This window comes from Oncorhynchus masou, chromosome 6, assembly GCF_036934945.1.
Source record: "Oncorhynchus masou masou isolate Uvic2021 chromosome 6, UVic_Omas_1.1, whole genome shotgun sequence".
Lineage (NCBI taxonomy): Eukaryota > Metazoa > Chordata > Actinopteri > Salmoniformes > Salmonidae > Oncorhynchus > Oncorhynchus masou.
The window spans coordinates 6,336,246-6,350,718 of record NC_088217.1 but is presented as its reverse complement, the minus strand read 5'-3'; the positions used below and the strand labels follow the sequence as shown (position 1 = coordinate 6,350,718).

The 14,473-nt window shown below is 42.2% G+C and overlaps 1 protein-coding gene across 3 annotated transcripts; it reads right to left on the bottom strand.

The window, feature by feature from the left end:
• Positions 1–957: 957 nt before the first annotated feature.
• ube2j2 (ubiquitin-conjugating enzyme E2, J2 (UBC6 homolog, yeast)) lies at positions 958–13,320 on the bottom strand. 3 transcript variants are annotated; one of them, XM_064967472.1, is made up of 7 exons: positions 13,164–13,320; positions 12,028–12,158; positions 11,520–11,560; positions 11,045–11,147; positions 10,204–10,342; positions 4,905–4,985; positions 958–4,355 (listed from the first exon to the last, which is right to left on the bottom strand). In XM_064967472.1, the coding sequence occupies exons 2-7, from the start codon at positions 12,156–12,158 to the stop codon at positions 4,071–4,073; spliced, it is 780 nt and encodes a 259-aa protein (XP_064823544.1). In that variant the 5' UTR covers positions 13,164–13,320; the 3' UTR covers positions 958–4,070. The 3 variants fall into 3 exon arrangements, with proteins under 3 accessions (XP_064823544.1, XP_064823540.1, XP_064823541.1); XM_064967468.1 differs by having other exon boundaries at positions 12,028–12,175; positions 13,164–13,319; XM_064967469.1 differs by lacking the exon at positions 13,164–13,320 and adding an exon at positions 12,305–12,390 and having other exon boundaries at positions 12,028–12,175.
• Positions 13,321–14,473: the final 1,153 nt, after the last annotated feature.

Genomic DNA, 14,473 nt, shown 5'->3' with positions numbered 1-14,473 from the left:
ATAATAGTAATATACACAACATAAATATTTTATAAAAGTAATGTGAATAAATGGTTAACAAGGGGCCTTTCGTAAAATAGTTTTATTCTGTGTTACAGCGCTCAATCCAAATAATCAAAACCCCAGGGGGACGGGGACGACGAACGTGATCATCGACCTCAAAAAGCACTAATCGTTCAGCACTAAGAAACGTTCCCCCCCCCACCCCCCTTAAACTAATCCAATCTATAAGTGGTTCGATTTATAGCAACCGTTAGTGAGACAATTCGTTCCAGTTTACATGGTGTGTGTATGTAGTCTTTGTATTTTCTGTCCTACTCTGAAACTAATTCAAGATGCAAGTTGTGAGAGATATCTTCCTGCAAACTGGATTCCAACAGAGATTGGCTTTCACACTGCACCGCCATAATGTATTGTAATGTTAAAAAATATATAACTGCCTTCATTTGAAATGAGGGGGGCGGCAGGGTAGCCTCGTGGTTAGAGCGTTGGGCTAGTAACCAGAAGGTTGCAAGTTCAAACCCCCGAGCTGACAAGGTACAAATCTGTCGTTCTGCCCCCTGACCAGGCAGTTAAACCACTGTTCCTAGGCCATCATTGAAAATAAGAATTTGTTCTTAACTGACTTGCCTAGTAAAAAATATTTTTTTTTGCTGGACCCCAGGAAGAGTAGCCTTCGCAACGGATAATGGGAATCCATAATAAATACAAATAATGTGAAAGACGAAGATATATTCAAATGAGGCTTTGCACCCTTATAACTCAAAAAGGAAGTAAACTGAGAGATCTACTCTGCTGTTGTGGATTGGAAGTTCCTACAAACACACATACCGGTCAATTCACTAAAATGCCAACTTAAAAATGTTGTGACTGTCATTTCAAAGATGGCGTGATCTTCATCTCTCGCTGGCACTGGGTTCCATTTAACACACACACCAATAATAACCACCAAACGTATTCTCTAAAATGGCGGGGTACATTTATTTGCATCAACTATGAAAACATACAATTTCAAAAGGAGATAATTATGAAGCGTGTGGAATTTGTGTGCTTTGCTGTGCATCTCAAATTAACTCATTAAAAAAGGGCCAGAACAAGACACAAAAAGAGCTTTGTCAAGTCTTCTGCTATTATCTGAACAGATTTCTTTTCTTCTGCTTTCTGAAGTCAAAAGTAGGCTACACTGTAGAACAATCTGCACTAAATGCAATGTAAATGAGTAATTCTACTAGCCAGGGAGGTGCTGGTGTGTTTTCACATTAACCAGCTCTTCTCTCAACCCTGTCCTGTTTGGCAAGACGGGATATGTCCCAAATTACACCCTATTCCTTAAACCTTTGCAAAGGCTCTGGTCAAAAGTAGCGAACAAGATATGGAATAAGGTGCCATTTTGTACACTGCTAGGGACAAGAAAGCTGGTTCCCGATCTAACAGACTGCCACACCATGGCTACTATTATATAAAATAAAATATCCATATTAAACACAAAGGTTTACTTCTCCATGTGCTGTTGTCTCCTCATTGGGGCCTATACAGACTGTTGTCTCATTGGGGCCTATACAGACTGTTATCTCCTCATTGGGGTCTATATAGAGCGATGTGTTGTTAAAAAAAATGGTCAGCCAAGCACCTTGGAGATCCCCGTCTCAGCGCAACTAGGGAGATTGACAGGTGCTGGACTTAACTGCCTTGGCTCACGGGTTGGGTTGACTGACAACAAAACACCAGCCGAGAGACGAGTCAACTCATATCTCCTACCCCATTTCCTATTTCGTGCTCTAGTCAGACGCAGTCTGTCTTTTTGATGTCACGGTTTAAAGACAAGCCTAATGACCAATGCAATGACCCACAGCACGCATTGAAACTCACCCAAACATAAACAGATATCAGCTTTACCAAACACACAGGTAGGTTGACATGGTATTTTAAAATGGGGAATTTAGCTATACTGAAGAAGAAAAAAAACAACATGCAACAATTTCAAAGTTACAGTTCATATAAGGAAATCAGTCAAATTGAAATAAATTCATTAGGCCCTAATCTATGGATTTCACTTAACTTGGTAGGGGCACAGCCATGGGTGGGCATAGGTCCACCCCACTGGGGAGCCAGGCCCAACCAATCAGAATGAGTTTTTCCCCACAAAAGAGCTTTATTACAGACAGAAATACTCAGTTTCACCAGCGATCCGGGTGGCTGGTCTCAGACGATGTGGAGATCCCGGGCTGGCGTTGTTACACACGGTCTGTGGTTGTGAGGCCAGTTGGACGTACAGCCCCCCCCCAAAAAAAACGACATTGAGGCGGCTTATGGTAGAGAATTGAACATTCAATTCTCTGGCAGGAACTCTGGTGGAGATTCCTGTAGTCAGCATGCCAATTGCACGCTCCCTTAAAACTTCAGACATCTGTGGCATTGCTTTGTGTGACAAAACTGCACATTTTAGAGAGTGGCCTTCTATTGACCCCAGCACAAGGTGAACCTGTGGAATGATCATGCTGTTTAATCAGCTTCTTGATATGCCACTTGGCAAAAGAAGAAATGCTAACTAACACGGATGTAAACACATTTGTGCCCAACATTTTTGAGAAACACTTGTACATATGGAACCGGTCTGGCATCTTTTATGAAACCAACCTTTTACATGTCGAGTGCATATTTTGTTTCAGTAGAATTAAAATGTATATTAGGCAGAATCAACTTCCTTGAGATAACTATTTAAATAGGTTACTATATAACCTAATTTTATTCCACTACTATAGTTAACCTATCCACCATGTCCATACTTCTCTTTTCAAAATGTTTGAGTGGGTCAGTAGCATTGTAAAGACAGACAGACAACATGCTCTAAGGCCAGCTAATCGGTTCAGTCCCCTGCGTCTTCCATTCTTATGTGACACATATCCCACGACCAATGACTTACGGAATTTCAAACAACTTCCTCATTATCCTACAACCCCCAACCTTTTCCAAACTAACCCCATGAAAAACGACAGCATTGTCAGTGATTAAAAACGGGCCAAACCTAAGAGTCGTGTATTTGGTTTCAACCAGACAAGATGGTGAATGAAGCGTGACAATGGTATTATGGATGCATTCTGAAGAAGACACCCGGGGGGGTCAGCCATTTTGGGGAAAAAGCCACAGCAGACAGACTGACTGAGCTGGTGTCCCAAATGGCACCCTATCCCCTATATAGTGCGGTACTTTAGACCAGAGCCCTGTAGGTCCTGGTCAAAAGTAGTGCACTAGAAAAGGGAAAAGGGGGCCATTTGGGGGACACACACACACACACACACTCAGAGATCTACCTTGTTGTATTTGCTAAACACACAGTGACAACTGATTTAGGACTCAGTCCCGAAAACCTGGGGGGGGGGTTTGAATAAAACAGGTTCTCTTGTTGTGATGAGCTTACTTAAAAGCCAGGGTTTCATTGACATTATATTACACAGACTCCTTCCTGTGTGTTTCTCAGGACACCTGGGAGAGGGGGGGGGAGAAGAGACTGTCTTACCTGTCTAAGGTGACACAGGACAGAAGGGCAACACTTACCCAAGTGAGTCTGAACCTTGTTTCCCGGGCAACAGAGGGCTAGCTATCCCCACTTAAGACATACTTTGTGGAGCAGGAAGAGGCAGAATGAAAACATGGTTCCAAAATCCACATGATTTTTTTTCTTCTTTTTTTCCTTTTTTTTCCCAGGGACCCACCAATATGGCGGCACAATAGATTGAAAATGTATCTAGCACACAGAACACTAACAATACAGTGGCTTCAGAGTAAATAGGCAGAGAAGAACAATTACTTGAAAATGTTCTGAGCCAGCGGTCAACCCATGAGCCAAGCACTTCTTCTACCTGGTATTAGGTCATAACCACCGAAAGCACAGAGTGGATCAACAACCGTGATCCCAAACAACCCTGTCCCAGTCCCCCCCCACCCCAAACCCCCCCACCTGCTTCTCCATCCCTCCTTCAGGGGGGTGGCTCAGAATTTCTATCAATAATGTGTTTAAATCATACAATAGTCCTGTAGCTGACCCTCTGCTCTCCTTCATCTCTCCTCTCTCACTCCTGGGCGATGCTCCGCAGCACGTACTTCACTGTGTAGGCAAACGCCGCGAACCCTACAATCACAAACAGGTTGGCCAAGGCGCCGCCCAGCAGTCCGTGGTTCCGATTGGCCTGCTGGAGGCCGGGGGCGGGGTTAGCGGGGCCCAGAGGGCCGTGGCCTCCGTTGAGGGCGGGGATTCCGTAGTTGCCGTGTTGAGGGTCGCCATCAGGAACCACGTCGGGGAGGGGGAGGGGACGGGCACTCAATTCCTCCTGGGCCTTCTGTTTCTGCTTTATCTCCTGGAGAGAGAGGGAGGGATGGAGAAAGATTGAGGGATGGATGGACAGGGGAGCGAGGATAGAGAGAGAGGAGGCAGAAATGGAGCAGGGACGAGGGGTGGAGCAGGGACGAGGGGTGGAGCAGGGACGAGCCAGTAGTCAGGGAGAGACGAAGTGGAAAACGATGAAAGCCTGCAGTCAAAATAAGCCAGTAATAGAATCCACTCAGTGGATGAAATTGTGATCTCGTGTCGGGTTTCCCCACAGTGAATCAGCTGTAGAGCTAGCAGCAAAAAACAGAACTTGTACCCAGGGGGGGGGCCGAGGTTCAGAAATACTGCTCTAGTATATGCTGCTTTTTAGTTTAGTCATAGCATTATCCGTCTTTAGTGTATTGTCATAGTATTATCAGTCTAGTGTATTGTCATAGTATTATCAGTCTAGTGTATTGTCATAGCATTATCCGTCTTGTTTATTGTCATAGTATTATCAGTCTTGTTTATTGTCATAGTGGTAATCAGTCTTTGTTATGGTATCCGTCTTTAGTAAATGATTTCCATGCAGACTCACATCAACGGCATCAGGAAACAATTCACAGAAAACCTTCTCCTTTAGGTTGAAAGCCAAGCTCTGGGCTGACAGCTGTCGTTTCTGGAGGAAATAAACAAAAACAATAAATAACCAAAAGAACCAACAATTTGAATTACATTTACATCTTTTCCAGAGTGACTTAAAGTTAGAACATTCATCTTAAAGGGATAGCTCGGGATTTTGTCAGAACATTCATCTTAAAGGGATAGCTCGGGATTTTGTCAGAACATTCATCGTAAAGGGAAAGCTCGGGATTTTGTCAGAACATTCATCTGAAAGGTGGGGCGGCAGTGTAGCCTAGTGGTTAGAGCATTGGACTAGTAACCGAAAGGTTGCAAGTTCAAATCCCCGAGCTGACAAAATCTGTCGTTCTGCCCCTGAACAGGCAGTTAACCCACTGTTCCTAGGGATTAGCTCAGGATTTTGTCAGAACATTAATCTTAAAGGGATAGCTCAAGATTTTGGCAAGTAAGTATTTGATATACTTCTCTCCAGAGGTGAATGAACTCATGGATACAATTTTTATTTGTCTCCGTGTCCAGGATTAAGGAAATTCAATGTAGTTTCACAAGCCAATGCTAACTGGCGTTAGCGCAATAGTCTACAGGAACGGCTATACATACATAAAGTATTCAGACCCTTTGAATTTCTCCATATTTTGTTAAGTTACAACCTTATTCTAAAATGGATTAAATATAAATCCTGAATCAATCTAAACACAATACCCCATAATGGAAAAGCAAAAACAGGTTTTTGAAATGTTTTAACGTTTATTAAAAATAAAGAACTGAAATACCTTATTTACATAAGTATTCAGACTCTTTGCTATGAGACTTTAAATTGAGCTCAGGTGCGTCCTGTTTCCATTGATCATCCTTGAGATGTTTCAACAACTTGACTAGAGTCCACTTATGGTAAATTCAATTGATATGACATGATTTGGAAAAGCACACACTAGTCTATATAAGTTCCCACAGTTGACAGTGCATGTAAGAGAAAAAAACCAAGCCACGAGGTCGAAGGAATTGTCCATAGAGCCCCGAGACAGGATTGTGTCGAGGCACAGATCTGGTGAGGGGTAACAAAAATATTTCTGCTGCATTGAAGGTTCCCAAGAACACAGTGGCCTCCATCATTCTTAAATGGAAGAAGTTTGGAACCCCCAAGACTCTTCCTAGAGCTGGCCGCCCGGTCAAACTGAGCAATCGGGAGACAAGGGCCTTGGTCAGGGAGGTGAACAAGAACCCGATGGTCACTCTGACAGAGTTCCTCTATGGAACTAGGAGAACCTTCCAGAACGACCACCATGTCTGCAACACTCCACCAATCAGGCCTTCAGGGTTCAGTGGGCAGGTGAAAGCCACTCCGTGAAAGGCATGAATCTCTGGTCTGATGAACCAAGACTGAACTCTTTGGCCTGAAACCTGGCACCTTCCCTACAGTGAAGCATGGTGGTGGTGGCAGCATCGTGATGTTTTTTAGCGTCAGGGACTGGGAGATGAGTCAGGATGGAAGGAAAGATGATCGAGGCAAAGATGAACGAAGCAAAGTACAGAGAGGTCCTTGATGAAACCCTGCTTCAGAGCACTCAGAACCTCAGACTGGGGCGAAGGTTCACCTTCCAACAGGACAACGACCTTAAGCACACAGCCAAGACAACGCAGGAGTGGCTTCGGTACTAGTCTCTGAATGTCCTTGAGTGCCCAGCCAGAGTTCGGACTTGAACTCAATCTAAAATCTATGGGGAACCTGAAAATAGCTGTGCAGCAACGCTCTCCATCCAACCTGACAGAGCTTGAGAGGATCTGCAGAGAAGAATGAGAGAAACTCCCCAAATACAGGTGTGTCAAGCTTGTAGCAACATACCCAAGAAGACTCCAGGCTGTAATCACTGCCAAAGGGGCTTCAACAAAGTACCGAGTAAAGGGTCTGAATACTTATGGAAATGTGATGTGTTTTTAATATTCAATACATTTGCAAAAATGTATAAAAACATGTTCTTGGTTGATCATCATGGGGCATTGTGTGTAGATTGATGAGGGGAAAAAAACTATTTTAGAAAAAGGCTGTAACATAACAGAATGCAGAAAAAGTCAAAGGGTCTGAATGCACTTTAATAGTGAATACAGTTTGTGTGTCTTTATAGAACACCCACACAGTACCAGTCAAAAGTTTGGACACACCTGCTCCTTCAAGGTTTATTTTTGACTATTTTCTACATTGAAGAATAATAGTGAAGACATCAACACTATGAAATAGCACATATGGAATCATGTAGTAACCAACAAAGTAAATAGATATTAGATTATTCAAAGTAGCCACCATTTGCCTCGATGACAGCTTTGCCCTCTTGGCATTCTCTCAACCAGTTTCACTTGGAATGCTTTTCCAACAGTCTTGAAGGAGTTCCCACATATGCTGAGCACTTGTTGGCTGCTTCTCCTTCACTCTGCGGTCCAACTCATCCCAAATCATCTCAATTGGGTTGAGGTCAGGTGATTGTGAAGGCCAGGTCATCTGATACAGCATTCCATCACTCTCCTTCTTGGTCAAATAGCCCTTACACAGCCTGGAGGTGTGTTGGGTCATTGTGCTGTTGAAAAACAAATGATAGTCCCACCAAGCACAAACCAGATGGGATGGCGTATTGCTGCAGAATGCTGTGGTAGCCCTGCTGGTTAAGTGTGCCTTGAATTCTAAATAAATCAGACAGTATCACCAGCAAAGCACCCCCACACCATTGGGGCGGCAGGGTAGCCTAGTGGTCAGAGCGTTGGACTAGTACCCGAAAGGTTGCAAGTTCAAATCCCCGAGCTGACAAGGTACAAAATCTGTCGTTCTGCCCCTGAACACGCAGTTAACCCACTGTTCCTAGGCCGTCATTGAAAATAAGAATTTGTTCTTAACTGACTTGCCTAGTAAAATAGAGGTTAAAAAAAAAAAAAAACCTCCTCCTCCATGCCTCACGGTGGGAACCACACATGCGGAGATCATCCGTTCACCAGCTTTGCATCTCACAAAGACACGGCGGTTGGAGCCAAAAATCTCAAATTTGGACTCATCAGATCAAAGGACAGATTTCCACCGGTCTAATGTCCATTTCTTGTGTTTCTTGGCCCAAGCAAGTATCTTCTTCTTATTGGTGTCCTTTAGTAGGTTTCTTTACAGCAATTAGGCCATGAAGACCTGATTCAAGCAGTCTCCTCTGAACAGTTGATGTTGAGATGTGTTACTTGAACTCTGTGAAGCATTTATTTGGGTTGCAATTTCTGAGGCTGGTAACTCTAATGAACGTATCCTCTGCAGCAAAGATAACTCTGGGTCTTCCTTTCCTGTGGGGTTCTGGAAATTTTCCATATTGTATGACCGACATGTGTTAAATTAATGATGAACAAGAGCGCACAAAGATGTCAAGGCAAAGGGTGGCTACTTTGAAGAATCTCAAAAATATTTTGATTTGTTGAACACTTTTTTTGGTTACTACATGATTCCATGTGTTATTTTATAGTTTTGATGTCTTCACTATTATTCTACAATGTAGAAAATAGTACAAATAAAGCAAACACACAATATTTTGTATTTCTTGTAGTAGTAGTAGTAGTAGCTAGGGGCTTATTTCAGACAGTCCCTGTCAGGGTGTTGTAGTAGTAGTAGTAGCTAGGGGCTTATTTCAGACAGACCCTGTCAGGGTGTTGTAGTAGCTAGGGGCTTATTTCAGACAGACCCGGTCAGGGTGTTGTAGTAGTAGCAGCTAGGGGCTTATTTCAGACAGTCCCTGTCAGGGTGTAGTAGTAGCTAGGGGCTTATTTCAGACAGACCCGGTCAGGGTGTTGTAGTAGTAGCAGCTAGGGGCTTATTTCAGACAGACCCTGTCAGGGTGTTGTAGTAGTAGTTGTAGTAGTAGCAGCTAGGGGCTTATTTCAGACAGTCCCTGTCAGGGTGTTGTAGTAGTAGTTGTAGTAGTAGCAGCTAGGGGCTTATTTCAGACAGACCCTGTCAGGGTGTTGTAGTAGTAGTTGTAGTAGTAGCAGCTAGGGGCTTATTTCAGACAGTCCCTGTCAGGGTGTTGTAGTAGTAGTTGTAGTAGTAGCAGCTAGGGGCTTATTTCAGACAGACCCTGTCAGGGTGTTGTAGTAGTAGTTGTAGTAGTAGCAGCTAGGGGCTTATTTCAGACAGACCCTGTCAGGGTGTTGTAGTAGTAGTTGTAGTAGTAGCAGCTAGGGGCTTATTTCAGACAGACCCTGTCAGGGTGTTGTAGTAGTAGTTGTAGTAGTAGCAGCTAGGGGCTTATTTCAGACAGTCCCTGTCAGGGTGTTGTAGTAGTAGTTGTAGTAGTAGCAGCTAGGGGCTTATTTCAGACAGACCCTGTCAGGGTGTTGTAGTAGTAGTTGTAGTAGTAGCAGCTAGGGGCTTATTTCAGACAGACCCGGTCAGGGTGTTGTAGTAGTAGCAGCTAGGGGCTTATTTCAGACAGACCCTGTCAGGGTGTTGTAGTAGTAGTTGTAGTAGTAGCAGCTAGGGGCTTATTTCAGACAGACCCTGTCAGGGTGTTGTAGTAGTAGTTGTAGTAGTAGCAGCTAGGGGCTTATTTCAGACAGTCCCTGTCAGGGTGTAGTAGCAGCTAGGGGCTTATTTCAGACAGACCCGGTCAGGGTGTTGTAGTAGTAGCAGCTAGGGGCTTATTTCAGACAGACCCTGTCAGGGTGTTGTAGTAGTAGTAGTGTCGCCCTTTGTAAAGCATGTTTATATCATATTCGACATAGTGGGTTATGTCACATTTGACATGGGTGATTATGTCACACACCGTTATGCCACATTTATGAACCCTTTATAAAACCATGACATATGGTTATAGATGCTTTGTAACATGTTTATGTAGTGCTTACGAAGGCTTTATAAGCTGAATGATTTAAAGCCGCGGGACTCTAATGGTCTAACATTAAAAAAAGGGACAATCGTCCATTGCTACATCAAGTTTTTAAAAACCTTTTAAATTAATGATATATATATATATATATATATAGCCATTGATTGTTGAAGAATATAACTTTATACTGTAAAGGCTTTCATGAGCTTTTAGTTCAACTGTTGTGCCCCATCAGAACCCAAATAGAAGCTGGTTTTTAACTCCATTGTTTGTAAACAATAGAATTGTATTACACCATGGTTCCAAATCCTTTTGATCTCAAGGATGGATCCCTTGTATCCATAGCCCCCCGTCTAATCAACTGATACAACACACACAGAATAATAAATTACATTGTCAATATGAACTCACAGTGTAGTCAGAGGTCTCGATGCTGCCCAGAGTAGGGCCTTTCTCCACCATGAAGCTGAGCAGACCAGTCAGGATGGTGGAGACGGACCAGGCTGGGTTCCACGTGTCCGGGTGGAAATCAGTGATGGACAGACATAACCTGGGGGGGGGAGAGATACAGCATGACACACTCAGTCACCGCAGCACTCAGGAAAAGACAGCATGAAAAACAGATGCAATGATTTAACAGAAAATACCGTAGTTCCATAGTTTAAACCCTGAGATTAAATTACATCCATTTAGGATATGTACTGAAGATTGTACTTAATTGTGTTAGTAGGGTTGGGGTCAATTCAATTTCAATTCAGGATGTACACTGAAATTCCTATTTTAATTCTCTTCAATGAGAAAAATATGGAATTTGGTTTATTTTCTGAATTTTCTGGAATTTACCCCAGCCCTGGTCATTGGTTCAATCACATCTTCTGGGTAATTCAATCAATCAAATGTAGTTTTTAAAGCCCTTTTTAGTTGTCACATGTGCTTTCCATATACCCAGCCTAAAACCTCAGAGCGCAAGCAATCCAGAAGCACAGTGGCTAGAAAAAAATCCCTAGAAAAGCAGGAACCTAGGAAGGAAACTAGAGAGGAACCAGGCTCTGACAGGTTACCAGTCCTCTTCTGGCTGTACCGGGTATAGAGGAACCAGGCTCTGAGATAGAAAGACTCCCTAGATAAGGCAGAAATCTAGAGAGGAACCTAGAGAGGAACCTAGAGAGGAACCTAGAGAGGAACCTAGAGAGGAACCTAGAGAGGAACCAGGGAAAAACTCCCTAGAATGTGATTTTAATTTGATTCTTACCGTGTGTTACACTTAAATCTCCCGTTAGGTGTGATCATGTAGATGCTGGGTGGTTTAAAGGGGAAGTCCCGAGGGAATATTAGTTTGCCATGATAATATCCCCCTGTGGAACAAAGAATCAAGACATTCAATAAATTAAATTACAATATACTGTAACAACAATATTGTCAATTTAGTCAGACACAGAATTTAAAAAATGTCAATATAACACCAGTTAGTATGAGATCATTTAAATCAGGGCTCTCCAAACATGTTCCTGGAGAGAAACCGTCCTATAGGTTTTCACCTCAAACTTAATCTAGAGCACCTAATTCTAATAATTAGCTGGTTGAGGAGATGTATCAGGCTAGTTTACAACTGGGCTTGGAGCAAAAACCTACAGGAGGTTAGCTTTCCAGGAACTGGGTTGGAGAGCCTCAATTTAAAGTTATATTATTCAGAGTACTGTACTATATGTAAAAGTGCATTTATCTACCTTCGTATGGGGTTTTCTCAGGACCTCGAACAACATAGTGCCTGGAGAGAGAGGGGGAGAAAATCACATCATGGAAAACGCAATTGGTGAACAACTAAGAAGACCCATGACTGATTTGGCTAACAACAAGGGTACTATTTATTCATACTATAAAGATCCTGTTCATTCATCACATTCTCTAAAGAGACCTCGGGTGCATCTCAATAGTCAGATTCACAGCAAGCAATCACCATCCTCCACTATTTTCACCAATCCTGTTTTCATATCAGTGCAGATGAAGGAGAGAGAGAGAGAAGAGACCAGGCGAGGATTGAAAAGTATCGAGACTCAGCTCTTAAACAGCGTGGGCCAAAATTAAAAAAGCATCAGAGTAGGAGTTCTGATATAGGATCAGACAACCCCCCCCTTCTAGATCATAATGAATAAGTAATGCACAGGGGGACCTGATCCTAGATCAGCACTCCTCCTCTGAGAGGCTCTATCGATATGTGAGAGCGAGAGCCCTTACCATTCGAGGATGTTGGATGGTAGGGGTTCAGCACAGATGTAAGGCACAGGGTCTTTCTTTATCCTGAGGTAGTCCTGCTTTAGTCTCTGGGTGGCTGTGGTCGGTGCCCTCTTATTCCCGTGGTTGTTCATCTACAGGCAGAGAGTTCCTTAGACAGACACCACACACAAATTACAATACATCATTAATCATCTTTACAAGGATTAGATTAACTGTGTATTAATCCGTTTTCCTTTGAGTCATGGATTAAAAATGTAAAAAAAATACTAGCTCACACCTCATCTTGAAGCAGGTGACTTGGGACCCAAATTATCATAAGAAGCAGGTATCAATGGGAATATTATGGATAATAAAAATCTGTCAACATATTGAATGCCACGGATTACGTAAGGCTAAACAAATGGCACTTCTCCAATGCTGAGACACACACACACAGTGCAGTGCTGTAAAACTACTTAATAGAATGACTGATACGAGTTAACAGGATTTGTTAGGTCGCCAACTAGCTTGATTGGCATAATCAGTACCTGAATTCTAAGTTACATTATATCGGATGACGCTCATTGACATTTATATGGTACTTGATGAAGAACCGACACCAAGGAATGATCAACGAGACGAGCGAGTTTACGGTCTTACGTACCTGGAAATATCGCAATTTTTAGATAAATTAGCTAGTAAGTTACTAAGGAAGGTAAACCAACCGAGAGGAGGGGGGATTTATTAATCCTATATGTAGCTAGCAGACACATACTGTATCTCCATGGGTTGGTGGCTAACGTTAGCTCTGACTGAGTGCTGGTTAGGTAACCGGAAAACCGAAATATATATATATTTCCAGCGTCAAGGTTACGCGTGGTTCGCTGAAAACCTCCGATTATAAACAACTAATGTGTTAAGCTATTAAAAACGTTGTGCTAGCTACTTAATCAGCTGCTTGCCACGAACCTAGATAGCTAACTGGTCAATTAAAATAAAATGGACCGATAGGAAGAAACGGCTAGCTAGCAGCTGATGCTATCGCTGTAACTAACTAGGCCGTTGCGTCGACATTATTAGCTAGCTAGCTAACGTTAGCCTCTAAACAAAACAACAACAAAAAACTGAACATAAATCATTCGATTAGAGAAATATACCTATTTCTTCGTGGAAAGACTCGATGGTGAGTCGTTTTTTTTCTTCCACAAATCGTGAATACGGGCTACTAAAAAAACAAACACCGACGTTTTGGGACTAGTAACGTTATTCTGCCAGCAGCACAAACAATGAACTTTTATTTTTATATTTTTTTTGTTGCACCGGTGACGTATCAATCAAATACTTCCGCCGACGTTGTCCTTCCGCATTGTGAAAGTGGAAGGTGGCAGATTGTCAATTGTTTATAATCTAAATATACTGGTGTTCCCTCATGTACTTTCTGTACTGATTTGTTGTTAATAAATATATATATATACCCATAAATAAATAAAAAGATGGCAGAGCCAGGAGTTGTGTCATGAGACATGTTTTGTGTCGCACTGCATAGCTTTATTCTTGGCCAGGTCCCAGTTGTAAATGAGAACTTGTTCTCGACTAGCCTACCTGGTTAAATAAAGGTGAAATAAATAAATACAATTATAAAAAACTATTATGACCCCCCCGGAAAGATGATTCTCACGAACATGATGGTGTTCTCCGTTTTGTTTTATGGCCATGGGACTTTTCTGAAGTAGGTACATCCAATCTGCCAACCTCTGAACCATCTGGGCTACACACTCTGTTTGAAAGGGGAGTCTCTCACGTCCACTTACATGTCGGTTGTTTTGCTCTAGGATCCTCAAAAGACTAGTCTGAAGGTAGCCAGATACCAGTTTTTAAAAATGAATGGGAAGTATATATGGAGGTAGTTTAGTGCCTAAAACAAGGGGTTAAATACATAAACAAAACAAAATATTTCCTGATCTTTATTGTATCTCTCAGATATAGAACAGACACTTCAGAACAAACGTCCTTTAGATTTTTGGGGGAACTATCTGTTTTTCCATGTAAAAATTATCAATTTATTTTTTTAAAGGTGTTTGCGATTATGTGAAAAGCAGTTGTACCGCATCCGTAAAAAAAAAATCGATATTCTCAGTTTAGCATGTCTTTGCAGGGGACTCTTATATATATATATATATATATATATAAAACGTCATCGTGCTGCCAGCATAATATCCTGCTGCTAGGAGAACGGTAATCGCTTCGCCTGCGTGTTTCACCATGTCTAATCTACAGTAAGGGGGAGTGATACACATGCCCTCTGCACTTGTTGTTACAATGTTGTCACCACAGTTATAAACTCATTGTGCAATAGTTACATTGCAACAGTCATATAAAAATATAATTTATCCAAACAAATTGAATCATGCAAAAACATTACTTATAGTTTTACAATTTGATTAATACAAATAAACTATGTGCAATC